This window comes from Cebus imitator, unplaced genomic scaffold, assembly GCF_001604975.1.
Source record: "Cebus imitator isolate Cc_AM_T3 unplaced genomic scaffold, Cebus_imitator-1.0 Scaffold18, whole genome shotgun sequence".
Classification (NCBI taxonomy): domain Eukaryota; kingdom Metazoa; phylum Chordata; class Mammalia; order Primates; family Cebidae; genus Cebus; species Cebus imitator.
This window is the reverse complement of record NW_016107333.1, coordinates 10,414,634-10,430,217: the sequence shown is the minus strand read 5'-3', so window position 1 is coordinate 10,430,217 and position 15,584 is coordinate 10,414,634. Positions and strand designations below refer to the sequence as shown.

The 15,584-nt window shown below is 37.1% G+C and overlaps 1 protein-coding gene across 1 annotated transcript; it reads right to left on the bottom strand.

Annotated features, from left to right (window-relative positions):
- Nucleotides 1-5,753: 5,753 nt before the first annotated feature.
- DEFB125 (defensin beta 125) lies at nucleotides 5,754-14,731 on the bottom strand. The gene is made up of 2 exons (XM_017515124.2): nucleotides 14,642-14,731; nucleotides 5,754-6,115 (listed from the first exon to the last, which is right to left on the bottom strand). Exons 1-2 carry the CDS (start codon nucleotides 14,697-14,699, stop codon nucleotides 5,754-5,756), a joined length of 420 nt encoding a protein of 139 aa, XP_017370613.1. The 5' UTR covers nucleotides 14,700-14,731.
- Between the last annotated feature and the right edge of the window lie 853 nt (nucleotides 14,732-15,584).

The following is a 15,584-nucleotide window of genomic DNA, read 5'->3' as shown; positions in this document are numbered from 1 at the left end:
AAAAAAAAAAAAAAAAAAGAAAAAGAATTACAAAAAGCTACATAAATTTGAAAAGATAATAAATCTTATTATTTTCCTAGAAATACTCTAAGAAACACTATTACTCTAAGAAAAACTATTCCAGAAAGTAAATAAAAATTGTCATCTAAATGAAATGACAAAGAAAGAGAAAAGCTGAAAACAGTCAGAGAGAAAAACAGAAATCACACTTTTGATAGAATAATTGTTACACTGACAGGTGATTTTTCACCAGAAACAATAGAAGCCATAATCCAATGGGCTGAGTTCTTCAACATATTTTTAAAAGTAAATGCCATCCTAGAAATCCATCTTTATGAAAATATTTTTAGAAGAAAATATAAATACAACCTTTTCAGATAGAGATAGACATCAGCAGATCTCATGAAAGGAAATTCTAAGGGATGTTCTTTAGTTTAAAAAATGACCACATATGGAAAGTATGTGATGAAGAGGCAATAAAAAATGGGATAAAAGTGGATTAAACTGGCGGAATTAAATAAAAATGTTTTATAAGATTTAAAAACATAATAAAACATCAAAATTCTGAAAATAGAATCAATTGAGAGAGTTAAATAGAATTAAAGTGGTCTATGTTCCATGTTATTCAGAGATTGGTAAATTTATGGATTAATTCTAGTTGCTAGACTGGATGAAAAATTAGATGCTATTTACAACAGATAAATGTAAAAACAAGATATGGAGAAGATTGAAAGTAGAAATATGGGGAAAAAAACTTAACATGCAAATACCAACAAAAGGAAGTTATTCTACTTCTTCGTAGCGAACAAAATAGTATTTAAGGCAAAGATTATCTTAGCAGAAAATGAGTTACTTTATAATGATAACTTGTTGGTTTCACCCAGAAAATAGAACTATCTATAATTGTCATGTGTGCAATAATATTGTCTTAGTATTATAATATATGAAAGTAAAATAAAGCAATAGACTATAAACTGGAGGCAGGTAAAATGGAGTTGTATTCCATGAATTGCCCGAGGAGAAATACAAGTTTTTGGTTCATATTAGAAATTGATAGGTTAAGAATGTATGTCTTTATTTCTAGAGTGATGATGAATAGAAAAGGAGAATAAATTAAAGACTAGTGAGGAAGAAAATAAAAAAGAACATTTAGTGTACACAGAAAGATTAAAAGAAAGGAGAAAAAATAGAAATATAGAAAACTCAGGGAAAATATAAATCATGTTAAACAATGATTGTGTTGGCCAAATGCAACAGCAATTAAGATTAAATTGGATTGAGAAGTTTTGCTCTTAGGGAGAAATTAATAAAGTCACAGAAAAGCAATGCCTTTGATGCAAAACCTAGAAAAACTTGATTTTATTAAAATAATATTTCCAAAGCATTAGAGAACCAGAGAAATTACTGGTATCAGAAGAGTTGATATTCTAAAGAGAGAACAGAACAGGCTTTCTGTTTCTGGAGGAGGCCAATAATTGCCAGCCATTTCCTCCCTGGGTGCCTTTGTCAGTTTGGGACAGACTGGAAGTGAAGCTTGGCCCAGAAAGAAAGGCTTTCTGGGAAGTAATTGAATCAGCAAAACTAGCGGAGATTCTATGAATTACAAATTGGACTTTCAGGTGCCCCACATTTTCGTTCCCCCAATGGAGCATTGGAACACTAGAGCTTTGTGAGACGTTGGAAAGCTCAGCTGAAACTTTTGAAAGGCAATACGAGATTTCTCGTACTCTTGCAGTGCATAAGAAACAGATATGATAGTGACATGGAGCCTACCTCAAACACATAGACAGTCTCCCTTTTACTGAGAAACAGGAACAAACTAGGTATAGGTGGAATCATTACTAGCACTGAAACCCAGCCCTGAACCAGCTTAATGCCTTGTTATATTGAACTAATCATGTCCTCATCTCTTTGCTATCTGGAGAAAAGGAGAACTTTTTATACTAAAAGATAACATCACTTGGAGTCTCCAAAACCCATTTGCCCAATGTTTGGCATACAATAAAAATAACATACCATAAAATGAAACTTATAAGCAATGGACAAAAACAAAAAGAAAAAAGATAAAATTAGTGTAGCAGTCATTACTTGTGAGATCGGTTTCTTGAACACAGCAGATGGATGGGTCTTATTTTATTGCCCAACTTGCCACTCTGTGCCTTTAAGTGGGGTGTTAAGATCATTTACATTCAAGGTTAATATTGATATGTGAGATTTTGATCCTGTCATGAAATTGTAAGCTGGTTGCTTTGTCATTTCTATTGTGTAATAGCTTTAAAGGATCTGTGTGCTACGTACTTAGGTGTGGTTTTGTGGTAGAAGATATTGTTCTTCATCTTTATATTTAGAACTCCCTTAAATATCTTTTGTAAGGCTGGCCTAGTGGCAATGAATTGCTTTAGCAATTGCTTGTCTGAAAATGATCTTATTTCTCTTTCAATTATAAAGCTTAGTTTAGCAGGGTATGAAATTCTTACTTGGAGTTTCTTTTCTTTGAGAATTAAATAGTCCCTCAGTCTCTTCTCCATTGTAGGATTTCTGCTGATAAGTCTGCTGTTAGCCAGATGGGCTTCCCTTTGTACCTCATCTAACACTTTTCTCTAGCTGCCTTCAATATTTTTTCTTTAGGGTGTCGATTTTAGATATTTCCTAGTTTCTCTTTTGGGCATTTAGTGCTATAAATTTCCCTCTAGACACTGCTTTAAATGTGCCCCAGAGATTCTGGTATGTTGTGTCTTCATTCTCATTGGTTTTGAAGAACATCTTTATTTCTGCCTTCATTTCATTACTCTATCCAATAGTCATTCAGGAGCAGGTTGTTCACTTTCCATGTAGTTGTGCACTTTTGAGTGATTTTCTTAATCCTGAGTTCTAATTTAATTGCACTGTGGTCTGCGAGACTGTTAGGATTTCTGTTCTTTTGCATTTGCTAAGGAGTGCTTTACTTCCAATTATGTGGTCAATTTTAGACTAAGTGAGATGTGGTGCTGAGAAGAATGTATATTCTGTGGATTTTGGGGTGGAGAGTTCTGTAGATGTCTATTAGATCTGCTTGGTCTGGATCTGAGTTCACGTCCTGGATATCCTTGTTAATTTTTTATCCCATTGATCTAATATTGACAGTGGGTGTTAAAGTCTCCCACTATTATTTTGTGGGAGTCTAAGTCTCTTTGTAGATCTCTAAGAACTTGTTTTATGAATCTGGGTGCTCCTGTATTGGGTGCATATATATTTAGGATAGTTAGCTCTTCTTGTTGAATTGATCACTTTACCATTACATAATATCCTTCTTTGTCTTTTTTGACGTTTGTTGGTTTAAAGTCCGTTTTGTCAGAGACTGGGACTGCAACCCCTGCTACTTTGTGCTTTCCATCTGCTTGGTAAATTTTCCCCCATCCCTTAATTTTGAGCCTATGTGTGTCTTTGCACATGCAGTGGGTATCCTGAATACAGCATACCAATGGGTCTTGACTCTATCCAATTTGCCAATCTGTGTCTTTTAACCGGGGGCATTTAGCCCATTTGTGTTTAAGGATAATAGTGTTATGTGTGAATTCAATCCATATTTAATAAACAGTGCTAAGAAAACTGGCTATCCATATGAAGAAAACTGAAATTGGACTCCTTCTTTATACCTTATACAAAAGTTAACTCAAGATAGATTAAAGACTTAAATGTAAAACCCAAGACCATAAAAACCCTAGAAGAAAACCTAGACACTACCATTCAGGACATAGGCATGGGCAAAGACTTCATGATAAAAATGCCAAAAGCAATTGCAAAAAAAGCCAAAATTGTCAAATGGGATCTAATTAAATGAAAGAGCTTCTGCACAGCAAAAGAAACTATCATCAGAGTGAACACACAACCTACAGAATGGGAGGAAATTTTTACAATCTACCCAGCTAACAAAGGTCTAATATCCAGAATCTATAAGGAACTTAAACAAATTTACAAGAAAAAACAAACACCTCCTTTGATAAGTGGGCAAAGGATGTGAACAGATCCTTCTCAAAAGAAGACATCTATGCAATTGACAAACATATGAAAAAAAGCTCAACATCCCTGATAATTAGAGAAATGCAAATCGAAACCACAATGAGATACTATCTCATGCCAGTCAGATGGTGATTATTAAAAAGTCAAGAAACAATAGATGCTGGCAAGGCTGTGGAGAAATAAGAATGCTTTCAAACTGTTCATGGGAATGTAAATTAGTTCAACCATTGTGGAAGACAGTGTGGTGATTCCTCAAGGATCTAGAACCAAAATTATCATTTGACCTAGCAATCCCATTACTGAGTATATGCCCAAAGGAATATAAGTCATTCTATTATAAAGACACATGCACATGTATGTTTACTGCAGCACTATTTACAATAGCAAAGACATGGAACCAACCCAAATCCACATCAATGATAGACTGGTTAAAGAAAAGTGATACATAGAACCATGGAATACTATGCAGCCATAAAAAATGAGATCATGTCCTTTGCAGGGACAGGGATGAAGCTTGAAGCCATCATCTTCTGCAAACTGACATAGGAACAGAAAACCAAACACCACGTGTTCTCACTCATAATTGGGAACTGAACAATGAGAACACGTGGACACAGGGAGGGGAACAACACACACTGGGGCCAGTGAGGGTGTGGGGGGAAGGGGAGGGAGAGCATTGAGACAAATAGCTAATGCATGTGGGACTTAAAACCTAGATTATTTGGGTTGATAGGTGCAGCAAACCACCATGGTACATGTATACCTATGTAGCAAACCTACATGTTCTGCACTTGTATCCTGGAACTTAAAGTTAAAAAAAGCTAATCAACTTTATAGTCAATAACTGCTTCTCTGTACTATCATAGAAGACACTTACTGACCCATCTGTTGCCATACAAAAAGCACTCACATGCCTACAGCCATACAAAGCAGAGAAACACTGCACACAATTAGCATTCACGGACAGAACGGGGACCTGAAGAGGCATTTTATGAGGCTGCCATAGTTGGAAGTTGGACTTCTAAGTGGAAAGAACATTGGAAAAGTAAATAGAATTTGAGATGCACCTTTTCATTTAATGTGATGTAGTGTCAAGACAAGTCCCACTTTTATCTCTACCCAGTTAGATCAGTGTTTGTGCTAAATGAAAGAATTAGCTTCTAACTCTAACTCTTAGTTACCAGCTAGAACCTTAAACAAAATTTGATGTCATGACACAGAAAAGTACTTAGGGTCAGAACTTGCAATAAAAGGTGGAGGGTAGAGAAGGGAACATTTGTCTGGAACCCTTTCTATATGCTTTTTTATGTTCTCCTAGATATGATAGCAGTGGACCAGGCACTCTTAAAGTAAAAATTCTTGTCTTAGTCATAATAGGCAGCTCCAAACAATGGTGTTTGTTTTTGGTTTTTGGCATGGAAAAACACATAGACACACAAATGTTCAGGTGAGATAAAATTTAGCTTACATATTTTAGCACATCAGAGGAAGACAGACGAAGAACTTAAGTCCAATTAAGAGAATCCTTGTATCTTCTATACATTTCTGTCTACACATTTCTAATTGTAAGGCAACTATCTTGGCTGTTGTTTTGGTAGTAGCAATCATGTCCATCCTAATTGTCATCCAATCCCTGATGGAATTTTCCTGGTGAAATTGGATTGGTAGAATAAACTCTTTGGATATTATTTCCAGCAGTATTTCTAATTTTCCATACTAGAAGTAAATGCTAATTGATTATTAGTAAGAGCTGTCTAAGGAGATGATGGCGTAGTAGTCTTGGAAGTAGTGGCCTTGGGTGGTGGCATAGTAGTCTCAAAAGTAGCGGTCTCGAGTGCCGTGATTTCTGCAGAATTAGTTGTTCCAAATGTTACCAGATCATTCAACCTAGATACTGGGGAGCCAGTAAAAGAGTCCACATAATTATAATCAAATGTTATATCCTCTAGGTGAATCACAGGAAATGCTGGTCGTTGAGTGTATTCATGTGATATTATTATGGAAATGCAGCATGATAGCTTGTTCCTACAAAGAAGTATGTACCTTTCAGTATCTAAACATCGTCTTCTGCAATATCCTATATTATTCTTCCAACATTTTTGGGGTGCAAAGCTACCTGTAGAGAGTAAAATATAGGTCAAATTTTTAACTCTGGCATCAACATAACAATTTTACATTCATTCAAAAATTTACAAGTACTACCACTGACATCAAGACTAATGTGACGTCAAATACAAAATGCCATTAAAAGAGACAGACAGGAGAACAGAAGGTATATATTAAAGTTGTGCTATGTGCCATCAAAGAAGTTGGGTGGAGAAAAGGAGAAAGGTAGAAAAAGGGAGGGAAGGGCAGAGAGGGAGGAAGGGAGGAAGAGAAAAAGAGCGAGCGAGAGAGAGAGAGAGAGAGAGTGCGCATACTTAAACTGATATGAAGCCTGGATAAGAAGGGTGAAAATGAAAAGCCCAGCACGAGATGGATTCACAGCTGAATTCTACCAGATATACAAAGAAGAGCTGATAGCCTTCCTACTGAAACTATTCCCCCAAAATTGAGAAGGCAGAACTCCACTTTTACTTATTCTATGAGGCCAGCATCATCCTGAGACCAAAACCTGGCAGAGAAACAAGAAAAAAAAATTCCAGGCCAGTATCCTTGATGAAAGTCAGTGCAAAAATCCTGAACAAAATACTGGCAAGCTGAATTTAGCAGCATATCAAGGATGCAAGGTTGGTTCAACATATGCAAATAAATAAATGTGATTGCTTATGGTTAGCATTTAAAGTACAGAAATTGATAAACCAAGGTGGGTTCGAATAATATGAGAAAAAAGAGGACCAGAATTGAATTCTAGTGAGTTTCAATTTTAAGAGATCAGATAAGAGGAAATGACTTAAAAGGATCAATAGGGTAAGTCAGAGCAAAACAGGAGACTAAGACACTAGAATCTTAAAGTGGACCCCCAGCAAAGACTTGAGTATAATAGTTTAGTTGAGAGGCAATTCCTCCCTCAAAAAAAAATCAGTGGAGAAATATAGAAATCAGGAAAGCAAGAAATCCAAGAAAAGGTGAATTATAACCTGTTATGATAAGTTCATCTCTATCAACTGCTGGCCAGCAGCATGGCTATGTTCTGTTTACCCAGAGCACAATCCCACAGAGAAGCCCAGCAGCTAGGCTACAAACAAGCTCAGGCTCATGGTTGAGCCTGGAGGACATCCCACATTCTGTTAAGTGAAATAGACAGACATAGATAAACACCACATGTTCTCATTCATAAGCAGGTGCTTAAAAAGTTGAGTTCATCGAAGTAGACTGTAGAGTAGTGATTACTGCAGGCTGGGAAGGGAAAGGGGGATAGGGAAAGGTTGGTTAACAGGTAGAAAATTACAACTAGATAGGAGGAAAAAGTTCCAGTGTTCTGTAGCAGGGGTCTCCAACCCCCAGGCAGCTAATGGGTACTGGTCCATGGCCTCTTAGGAACCAGGCCACAGCAGGAGGTGAATGGCAGGTGTGCGAGAATCACCGCCTGAGCTCCACCTCTTGTCAGATCAGCCGAGGCATTAGATTCTCAGAGCATGAACCCTATTGTAAACTGTGCATGTGAGGGATCTAGGATGTGTGTTCCTTGTGAGACTGTGGCTACTGCTTGATGACCTGAAGTGGAACAGTTTCATCCAGAAACCATCCCCACCACCACCTTCACCCCCTTGGAAAAATTGTCTTCCATGAAACTGGTCCCTGGTGCCAAAAAGGTTGGGGTCCATTATTCTATAGCACTGTAGGGTGACAGTAGTTAACCATTGTTTATTGTATATTTTCAGATAGCTAGAAGAGAGGATTCTGAATGTTCCCAACATGAAAAAATGACAAATGTTTGAGGTGATATGAGGTGATGGATATGCTAAGTACCCTGATTTGATCATTACACATTGTATACGTGTATCAAAATATCACTCTGCATCTTCTAAATATGAACAATTATTATATGTCAACTAAGCGTAAAAGAAAAAAAATAGCATTTAGTTTTTACAAACAAACAAAAAACTTAAAAAAAATGTTTAATTGTGCATTAGTCCCCGAGGGTGCAGAGTTACAGAAAAACCTTGAAGAACAGAAGGGTGCACAGTTATAGTAAAAAACTTGAAGAACTAAAATCCATTTACGTTTTCTCCCCGTAATATTCTTGAACTGCAAGTAAGGGAATTACCACAAGAAAAAAAAAATTACCAAGCCCCAAAATTATTCTACACCAGGCTCAAAGGACCTGGACTATGTATCCAGCTTCCTGTTAGCCCATAGTTGCTAGATGATCCCAGAGACTGCTGATAATTTTCTGGCATTTCTGGATTGCCCTGTACAAGGGTATTTCACAAGCAGCTGGTGAGAGACTGGGGATACTGACAGTTGTAGATCTGGCTGATAAGCATAAAAACAGCACTTGCATAGAGGTTATATGGAAAGTTTGATCAGATACAACTATATTAAGCATGAGAAGAGAATGTTTCTTAAAGAACAGAGTGGTCATTTTGTGGGCAAATACTGCTGAGAGGTTAAAAAAGATGAAGGCAGGGGCTTGGCATGGTAGCTCACGCTTGTAATCCCAGCACTTTGAGAGGCCGGGGTGGGCGGATCACCTAAGGTCAGGAATTCGAGACCAGCCTGAACAACACAGTGAAACCCTGTCTCTACTAATTAGCTATGCTTGGTGGTGGGTGCCTGTAATCCCAGCTACTAAGTAGGCTGAGGCAGGAGAATTACTTGAACCCAGGAGGCAAATGTTGCAGTGAGCTGAGATGACACCACTGCACTCCAGCCTGGCTACAGAGTGAGACCCTGTCTCGACAACAACAACAAAGATGAAGGCGGGAAAACGTCCATGCTTTTAATAGTATGAAGGTCACTTCATACTGAAGAGAGCAGCTTCTGAGTGGTACGAGAAAAGAAACTAAATTGAAGTTGGTCAAAATGTGAGTGAGAGAGAAGTGAATGTAGGACCTGTAAGATGAAAGCCTTAAGAAGTTTAGCTCCAAAGGAAAGCAAAAAAATAAATAACTTGTTAGAGGGCAGTGTAAGGTTAAGGGAGTGTTTTCAGGTTTGTTTTGAAGAATGAAAAATACCAAACCATGTTTGCAAGCCATTAAAAAAGAAACAAACAGGCCGGGCACAGTGACTCATGCCTGTAATCCCAGCACTTTGGGAGCCCGAGGCGGGCAGATCGCCTAGGTCAGGAGTTTGAGACCAGCCTGGCCATGGTGAAACCCTGTCTCTACTAAAAATACAAAAACTTAGCCAGGTGTGGGTGCCTGTAACCCCAACTACTTGGAAGGCTGAAACAGGAGAATCACTTGAACCCAGAGGGCAAAGGTTGCAGTGAACCAAGATCGTGCCACTGCACTCCAGCCTGGGCAACAAGAGCAAGACTCCATCTCAAAAAAAAAAAAAAAAAAAAGAAAAGAAAATGAGATAAGCAGAAAAGAAGAGATTAATATAGAAGAGGGTGATGAGGTGACAGAAGGGCATAGTCACAAATTCACACAATGCAGACTGATCTTTAGATGGAGAAGATACATTTCTCTATAGCAAAGGGGACAGAGGAAATGAGTAAGAAGTTCCTATTTGAATTGTTTAAATAAATGGAGCATGGGATAAACTGAGGGGGAGAGCCATGTAGAGAAGAGGAGCAGGCGAATTAAAGACAAAGATCAGGACAAAATACCTGTCTAAAAAAGAGGGAAAGTGACTGAGTGTGGTGGAATCCCAGCACTTTGGGAGATTGAGGCGGGTGGATCACGAGGTCAAGAGATGGAGACCATCCTGGCCAACATGGTGAAAGAAACCATGTCTCTACTAAAAATACAAAAATTAGCTGGGGTGTGGTGGCACATGCCTGTAATCCCAGCTACTTGGGAGGCTGAGGCAGGAGAATCGCCTGAAACGGGGAGTTAGAGGTTGCAGTTAGCCAGATCGCACCACTACACTCCAGCCTGGCAACAGAGCACGACTCTGTCTCAAAAAAAAAAAAAAAAAAAAGGAAGGTTCATTTACAAGAGAAGTGCAGTAGCATTTCTAAGCAGTGTGACTACTCATTTGAGGGGTGAGGATATAAATCTAAAGGGAAACTAGTGTGCTGCATTGTATGTTCATTTATCAACCATTAAACTGCATGATCATCTTTCTCAAGACATATGCCCAAGGAGTACCTAGATAAGTGTATTCTAGGCAGAGGAAGCAGCTAGAGATAAGGCTCTATGGAGGAGGAAGCCTGACATATATACAGAAGAGCAAGTAATTCTCTAAACAACGTTGCTTGAATGTAATGTGATAACATGCATAAAGCATATATAGATGTATGTATGTATTAGGCTCACAATAATTTGGTTCATATTTTATCCTCTGGAAAATGTTGACTCTAGTCCCACTTCACCAATTGTTTATTCTACCTTCCCTCTTCTACAGCTATTTATTCTATCTTTGTTATTTTACTGGCTCCATTTTACTTTGTACTTCGTAGAATTTTCTATAAATTTCAAGTGTAGACCTTGACTTCTTTCATGCAAGACAAACTCTAACCTTGCTTCTTCATTTCTCACATCTACAAAGACTTATATCTTAATTTTTTCCTCCAGTATTATCCATACTTAAAATATGTCATCTTGGCTCTCTTCTTCTTTGCCTTTGCATCACCTTGTTCTGTTATTTATTCTTCAAAATTGTCATTTACATTCCCTTTTGCCTGTTTTAAATTATCCCCTCCAGACTTAAATTAGGCTACCGTCACACAGTCATCAAAGTTTCAGACCCCTACTGTGGTACGGGCACCATCCTGGGCCCTTGAGGTACATCCGTGACTAAACAGACAATAATCACATGGAGCTGGCTTTCTAGCAGAGGGAGACAGACAGTAAAAAGTAAGTGCACTCCCTGCTAGACTGTATGGTTTACAGATTTAAATATAAGACCTAAAACTATGAAACTACCTAAAGAAAACACTAGGGAAACACTTCAGGACATGGATCTTGGCAAAGATTTCTTGGGCAAGACCTCAAAAGCACAGACAGCCCAAGCAAAATTAGACAATTAGGATTACATCAAACTAAAAAGCTTGATCACAGCCAAGAAAACAATCAACAAAGTGAAGCGATAACCCACAGAATGGGAGAAAATATTTGCAAACTATTCATCTGACAAGCAATTAACAACCAAAAATATATTAATATAAGGAGCCCAAACAGCTCCATAGCAAACAAAAACAAATAATACAGTTTTAAAACAGGCAAAAAGATCTGAATAGACATTTCTCAACAGAAGACATACAAATGGCTCATATGTATACATGAAAATATGGTAAAGACATGGTAAAGATGGTAATTTACATATGTATATTTTATCTCAATAAAAAACAAAGTACATTATTTTGTAGATGAAAAGGTGGTAAATGGTTTGCAGACAGAATAGAGAGTAGATTTAAGAGTAATAGAAGATTCATAAACAGGAGTTGCACAGGCCTGTGTAACAAGGTGATTATTGAACAACTTGAAGGAGGTAAAGGAATTAGTCACACCAGTGTCCGAGGCAAGGGCACTCTAAGCAGGGGGAACAAACAGAGCTCTCTGGGTTGAGTAAGTCTGATGTGTTCGGGGAAGAGCACTGGGGACAGTGTGACTACAGTGGAGTGGACAAAGACTATAGTAGTATACCAGTATATACTAGTATAGTATAGTACTAGAGAGAGGTCATAAGGGCCAGATCCTGTAGGGCCAGGTGAGCCACTGTATGAACTCTGGTTATTGTTCTGAGTGAAAAGGGGGCCATCACAGAGTTTTGAGCAAAAGTACATGATCTGACTTCCTGTGTAAGTGGATCACGCACTATGTGTTTTGACAAGATAGTGGAAGGCAACAGCAGAAGGAGAGAGATCATGAGGAAGCTATGACAGTAGCAGGTGAGAGATGATGGTGACTAGAATCAGAATGGTAGCAGTGGAGGTGGCAAGAATAATTGCATTCTGGATATAATTTGCAGGCAGATGTAATAGACTTCCTGATAGATATGAGTGTTGTAGATATAGAAATATCAAAGAAAATCCCAATAATTTGGTTTAAGCAGCAGAATGATGGCAATTGGGAATAATTTGTAACTTAATGTTTTTTTTTTCTAGAGTGACAACAGTCATTTTTTTTCCAAAGAGTTTCAGTCCAGAATTATTATATTATTAGGACATGTGGTCTTCATCATCAGTGTCTCAAAATCCTGAAATTAGAAATATGACTAGCAATTGTATGTTTCTAAGTAGGGTAGCCATCTAGCCAAAACATTATCCCATGTGTGGAATTCTTTCTAAAACATACCAGATATAGAATCAGCTAGCATCAACTTAAAATATAACTATTGATAGCAGTCTACTGATAGCTTGGCTTTGTAAAAAGTTGTTTCACAAGCCATCAGGTCCTATCTCACTTGAAAACACATAATATAAAGCCCAGAGAGACTAAAGAGTTAAATTTCAAAACAAACCTATAAGAGGTAACAAAAACGAAAATCTCTAAATCAACACAAATGAAAACTAACCCTCCAAAATAAAAGGGAAAAGCAGGCATAGACAATTTGTAGAAAAGTAAAATATATAATAAACATATTTGAAGTTTGACTTTCCCATTACTCATAGACATAAATAATTTATTTACATATTATATTTCATTTTTAAGACTTGGCAAGTATTCAAATATTGATAATAGATAAAGCAGACAAGAAAAAGTACATCTCTAAGAATTTTATGCTGAATGATTTATGTATAAGAAAGGTTATGCTAGCCATTTTTGTCTATATAACATAAATGCACTTATTTATGCAAAAACAATTTGGCTAAGTAATTTGACCAGTATCCATGCAATAAAATTTTATACAGTCATTGGAAAACAGTTTTTGAAAAATATTTAGTAAATGGGAAAATACTAATAGTATAATAGAAAATTTATAAGTAAGATACACATTTTTATTCAAATAAAACTGAGGAAGAACAATAGATCAAAATTTTTTATGTCTTTTTTAACTGCTTTACAATTTTTTACTACAATTTCAAAAGTTCAAAAATTTCAACAAACACAATAGTTCATAATCATAAATGAATGCAGATATTAATAATTCTATAACTCATGTTACATCAACATGTGAATCAAGACATAGCAGATCAAAGGCATAGTTATATCCATTTAATGGTCACGAATAGCATCTTTCTAGGCAAAATATAACACCTCTGAATTTAATAAAAGTCAAATTTCTTAGTATATAAAGATAAATAAGAAAATTTAGAAATCTAATGGACTAAATGTTCAAACTCATTTATAATTAAAGTGTCATGAATTGAAACAACAGGATGTAATTTTTACATATTGGACTGTAAAACCTGGAAGAATGTAGTAGAAGAAACAAAGGGCTGATGAGGGTATGGAAGCTGTTACTCTTGCAACTAGTGATAGGAGAGTGGTTCAACTTTTCTGGTAGGTGGTTTGACTGTGTGTGTGTGTGTGTGTGTGTGTGTGTGTGTGTGTGTGTCCAGTCATAAATAGAAAAACATACAATCGTTTACAAATTTTTCTTGCTGAATTGTTTGTAATAATTAAAGACCTGTTTTTCATCAATATTGGAGTAATGTGAGGAGATTCATCTCCTCCTCAAAGTTACTTATTGATTAAAAATAATGAACTAGGTTTATGTATGGATAAGCTGTCTCTAATATCTCTAATATATTGCTAGTACATTGCAGAACAATCCACTTGGTTCATTTGCAATTGGATTTTTAAAAATCTAAAAGGTATATGCATGTAAATAAATATATTTGTATTTGCTAGGATATATAATAAATTGGTAACATTGATTGATTCTGAAGGGTAAGACTGAAGAACTGGTATTCTTGGACAGGCAAACACTTTTCTTTTCCCTAAACCCTGTAAATCTCTCAATTGCTTGATACATAAGCCAATTGCAAGTATTATTTTTAAATAAAATGTTAACAATTTTTAAAAGTAGCTTTATTAAATAGTGGAAACAGGCTGTTCCTATTCCTCTAAAATTAGAAGCTCCCCATTGGTCACTAGTCTTTCTATCTTGTCTTCACGCCACTTATTTCCACTTCTACCCCAAACATATATGTTGTCTCTTCCATATGATAGAGCTACAGAATCTACAGACTGTAAATGGACTTGTTCACCATATCTAAGAACATGAAAATGAGGGCCTCCCCTCTGAAGGTACTCTCAGGGCAAAGAAGAATTCAAGATGGTAGAAGAACTGATAGGACACAACAATGAAATGGGTACAACAACATAATAATCAAAATAGAAGTGAAGTGAGGCTAACATTGGATAGTTATATAGAGAGACAGATAGGGTGGCTCAGAGTACTAAGGAAAGTCTTGTCTTTGGATAAATGTCTCAGAGAACATCCCAGCTTGCTAGATGCCCCTAACAGAAAGATTCTCAGAGACTGGAGACATGGAGCTGCCAAAACAAAGCATTTCTGCTGCTCTTTATTGGTCCAGGTTTTTCCTGTAGATTCCCTCTTCCCCATCATGATACCATGGGAGCCCAAAAGCAACAACTCATCCTAGTTCCATCAGCTCTGCTTTATAAGGTTCCATTACCTTTGGTCACCTGAGTTAGCAACGTACAGATAACAAAGGTCAGCATCAGGAGATTCATGGCTCCTGGGAGAGAGGAAGCTCTGTGTCCTGAGGAATACAGAGCACTGCACAGCAAGGAATTTAAGTGGTCACCTTCACTAGTCTATCATGGGTGATGAACCAGAGAAGGGGGAAATGCCATGCCACCCAAATCACCAGGCCATTAATTTGCAACACTGAGTGTACATGACACAGTAATGTCTGCTTCTAGAAATTATTAAAGAAAACTGAGGCCTTATGAGATAAGCTATTATCCTGTAGAACTGTAAGGTCTGATGGAAAGCAACAGCCCCAAGAAATTTTTGTTAACTTGGGTCAATTGCCTTGAGGTCAATTGCCTTTCTCCTCTGCCTGTATGCAACACTTTGTACGTACCCAAGGACAGCAGAATGGTGTGTAAAGATATCACTTGTGGCAGTCCAATCAATCCAGCAATCTCACTGCTGGGTATATACCCTCCCCCCTGCAAAAGGAAATAAGTATATTAAATAGATATCTGCACACCTGTGCTTGTTGCAGCACTATTCACAATAGCCAAGATCTAGAAGCAACCTAAGTGTCCATCAACAGATGAGTGGATAAAGAAAATGTGGAACTTACACACAGTGGAGTACTATTTAGCCATAAAAAAGAATGAGATGCTGTCATTTGCAATAACATGGATGGAACTGGAGGTCATTATGCTAAGTGAAATAAGCCAGACACAAACATTGTATGTTCTCACTTATTTGTGAAATCTAAAAATCAAAACTATTGAATTCACAGGAGATAGAGTAGAAGGATAGTTATCAGAGGCTGGGAAGAGTGGTGGGCATGCATGGGGAGGTGGGGATGGCTAATGGGTACAAAAAATAGTTAGAAAAAAAGAAATAAGACCTGGTGTTTAATAGCATAGCAAGGTGAC

Excerpts from the sequence above, each read along its gene's own strand:
- DEFB125 (XM_017515124.2), bottom strand. The coding sequence starts at position 14,699 with ATGAATCTCCTGATGCTGACCTTTGTTATCTGTACGTTGCTAACTCAG. Across the intron at positions 6,116-14,641 it reads GCTAACTCAGGTGACCAAAG|GTAGCTTTGCACCCCAAAAA; the intron begins GTAATGGAACCT and ends TACTCTCTACAG.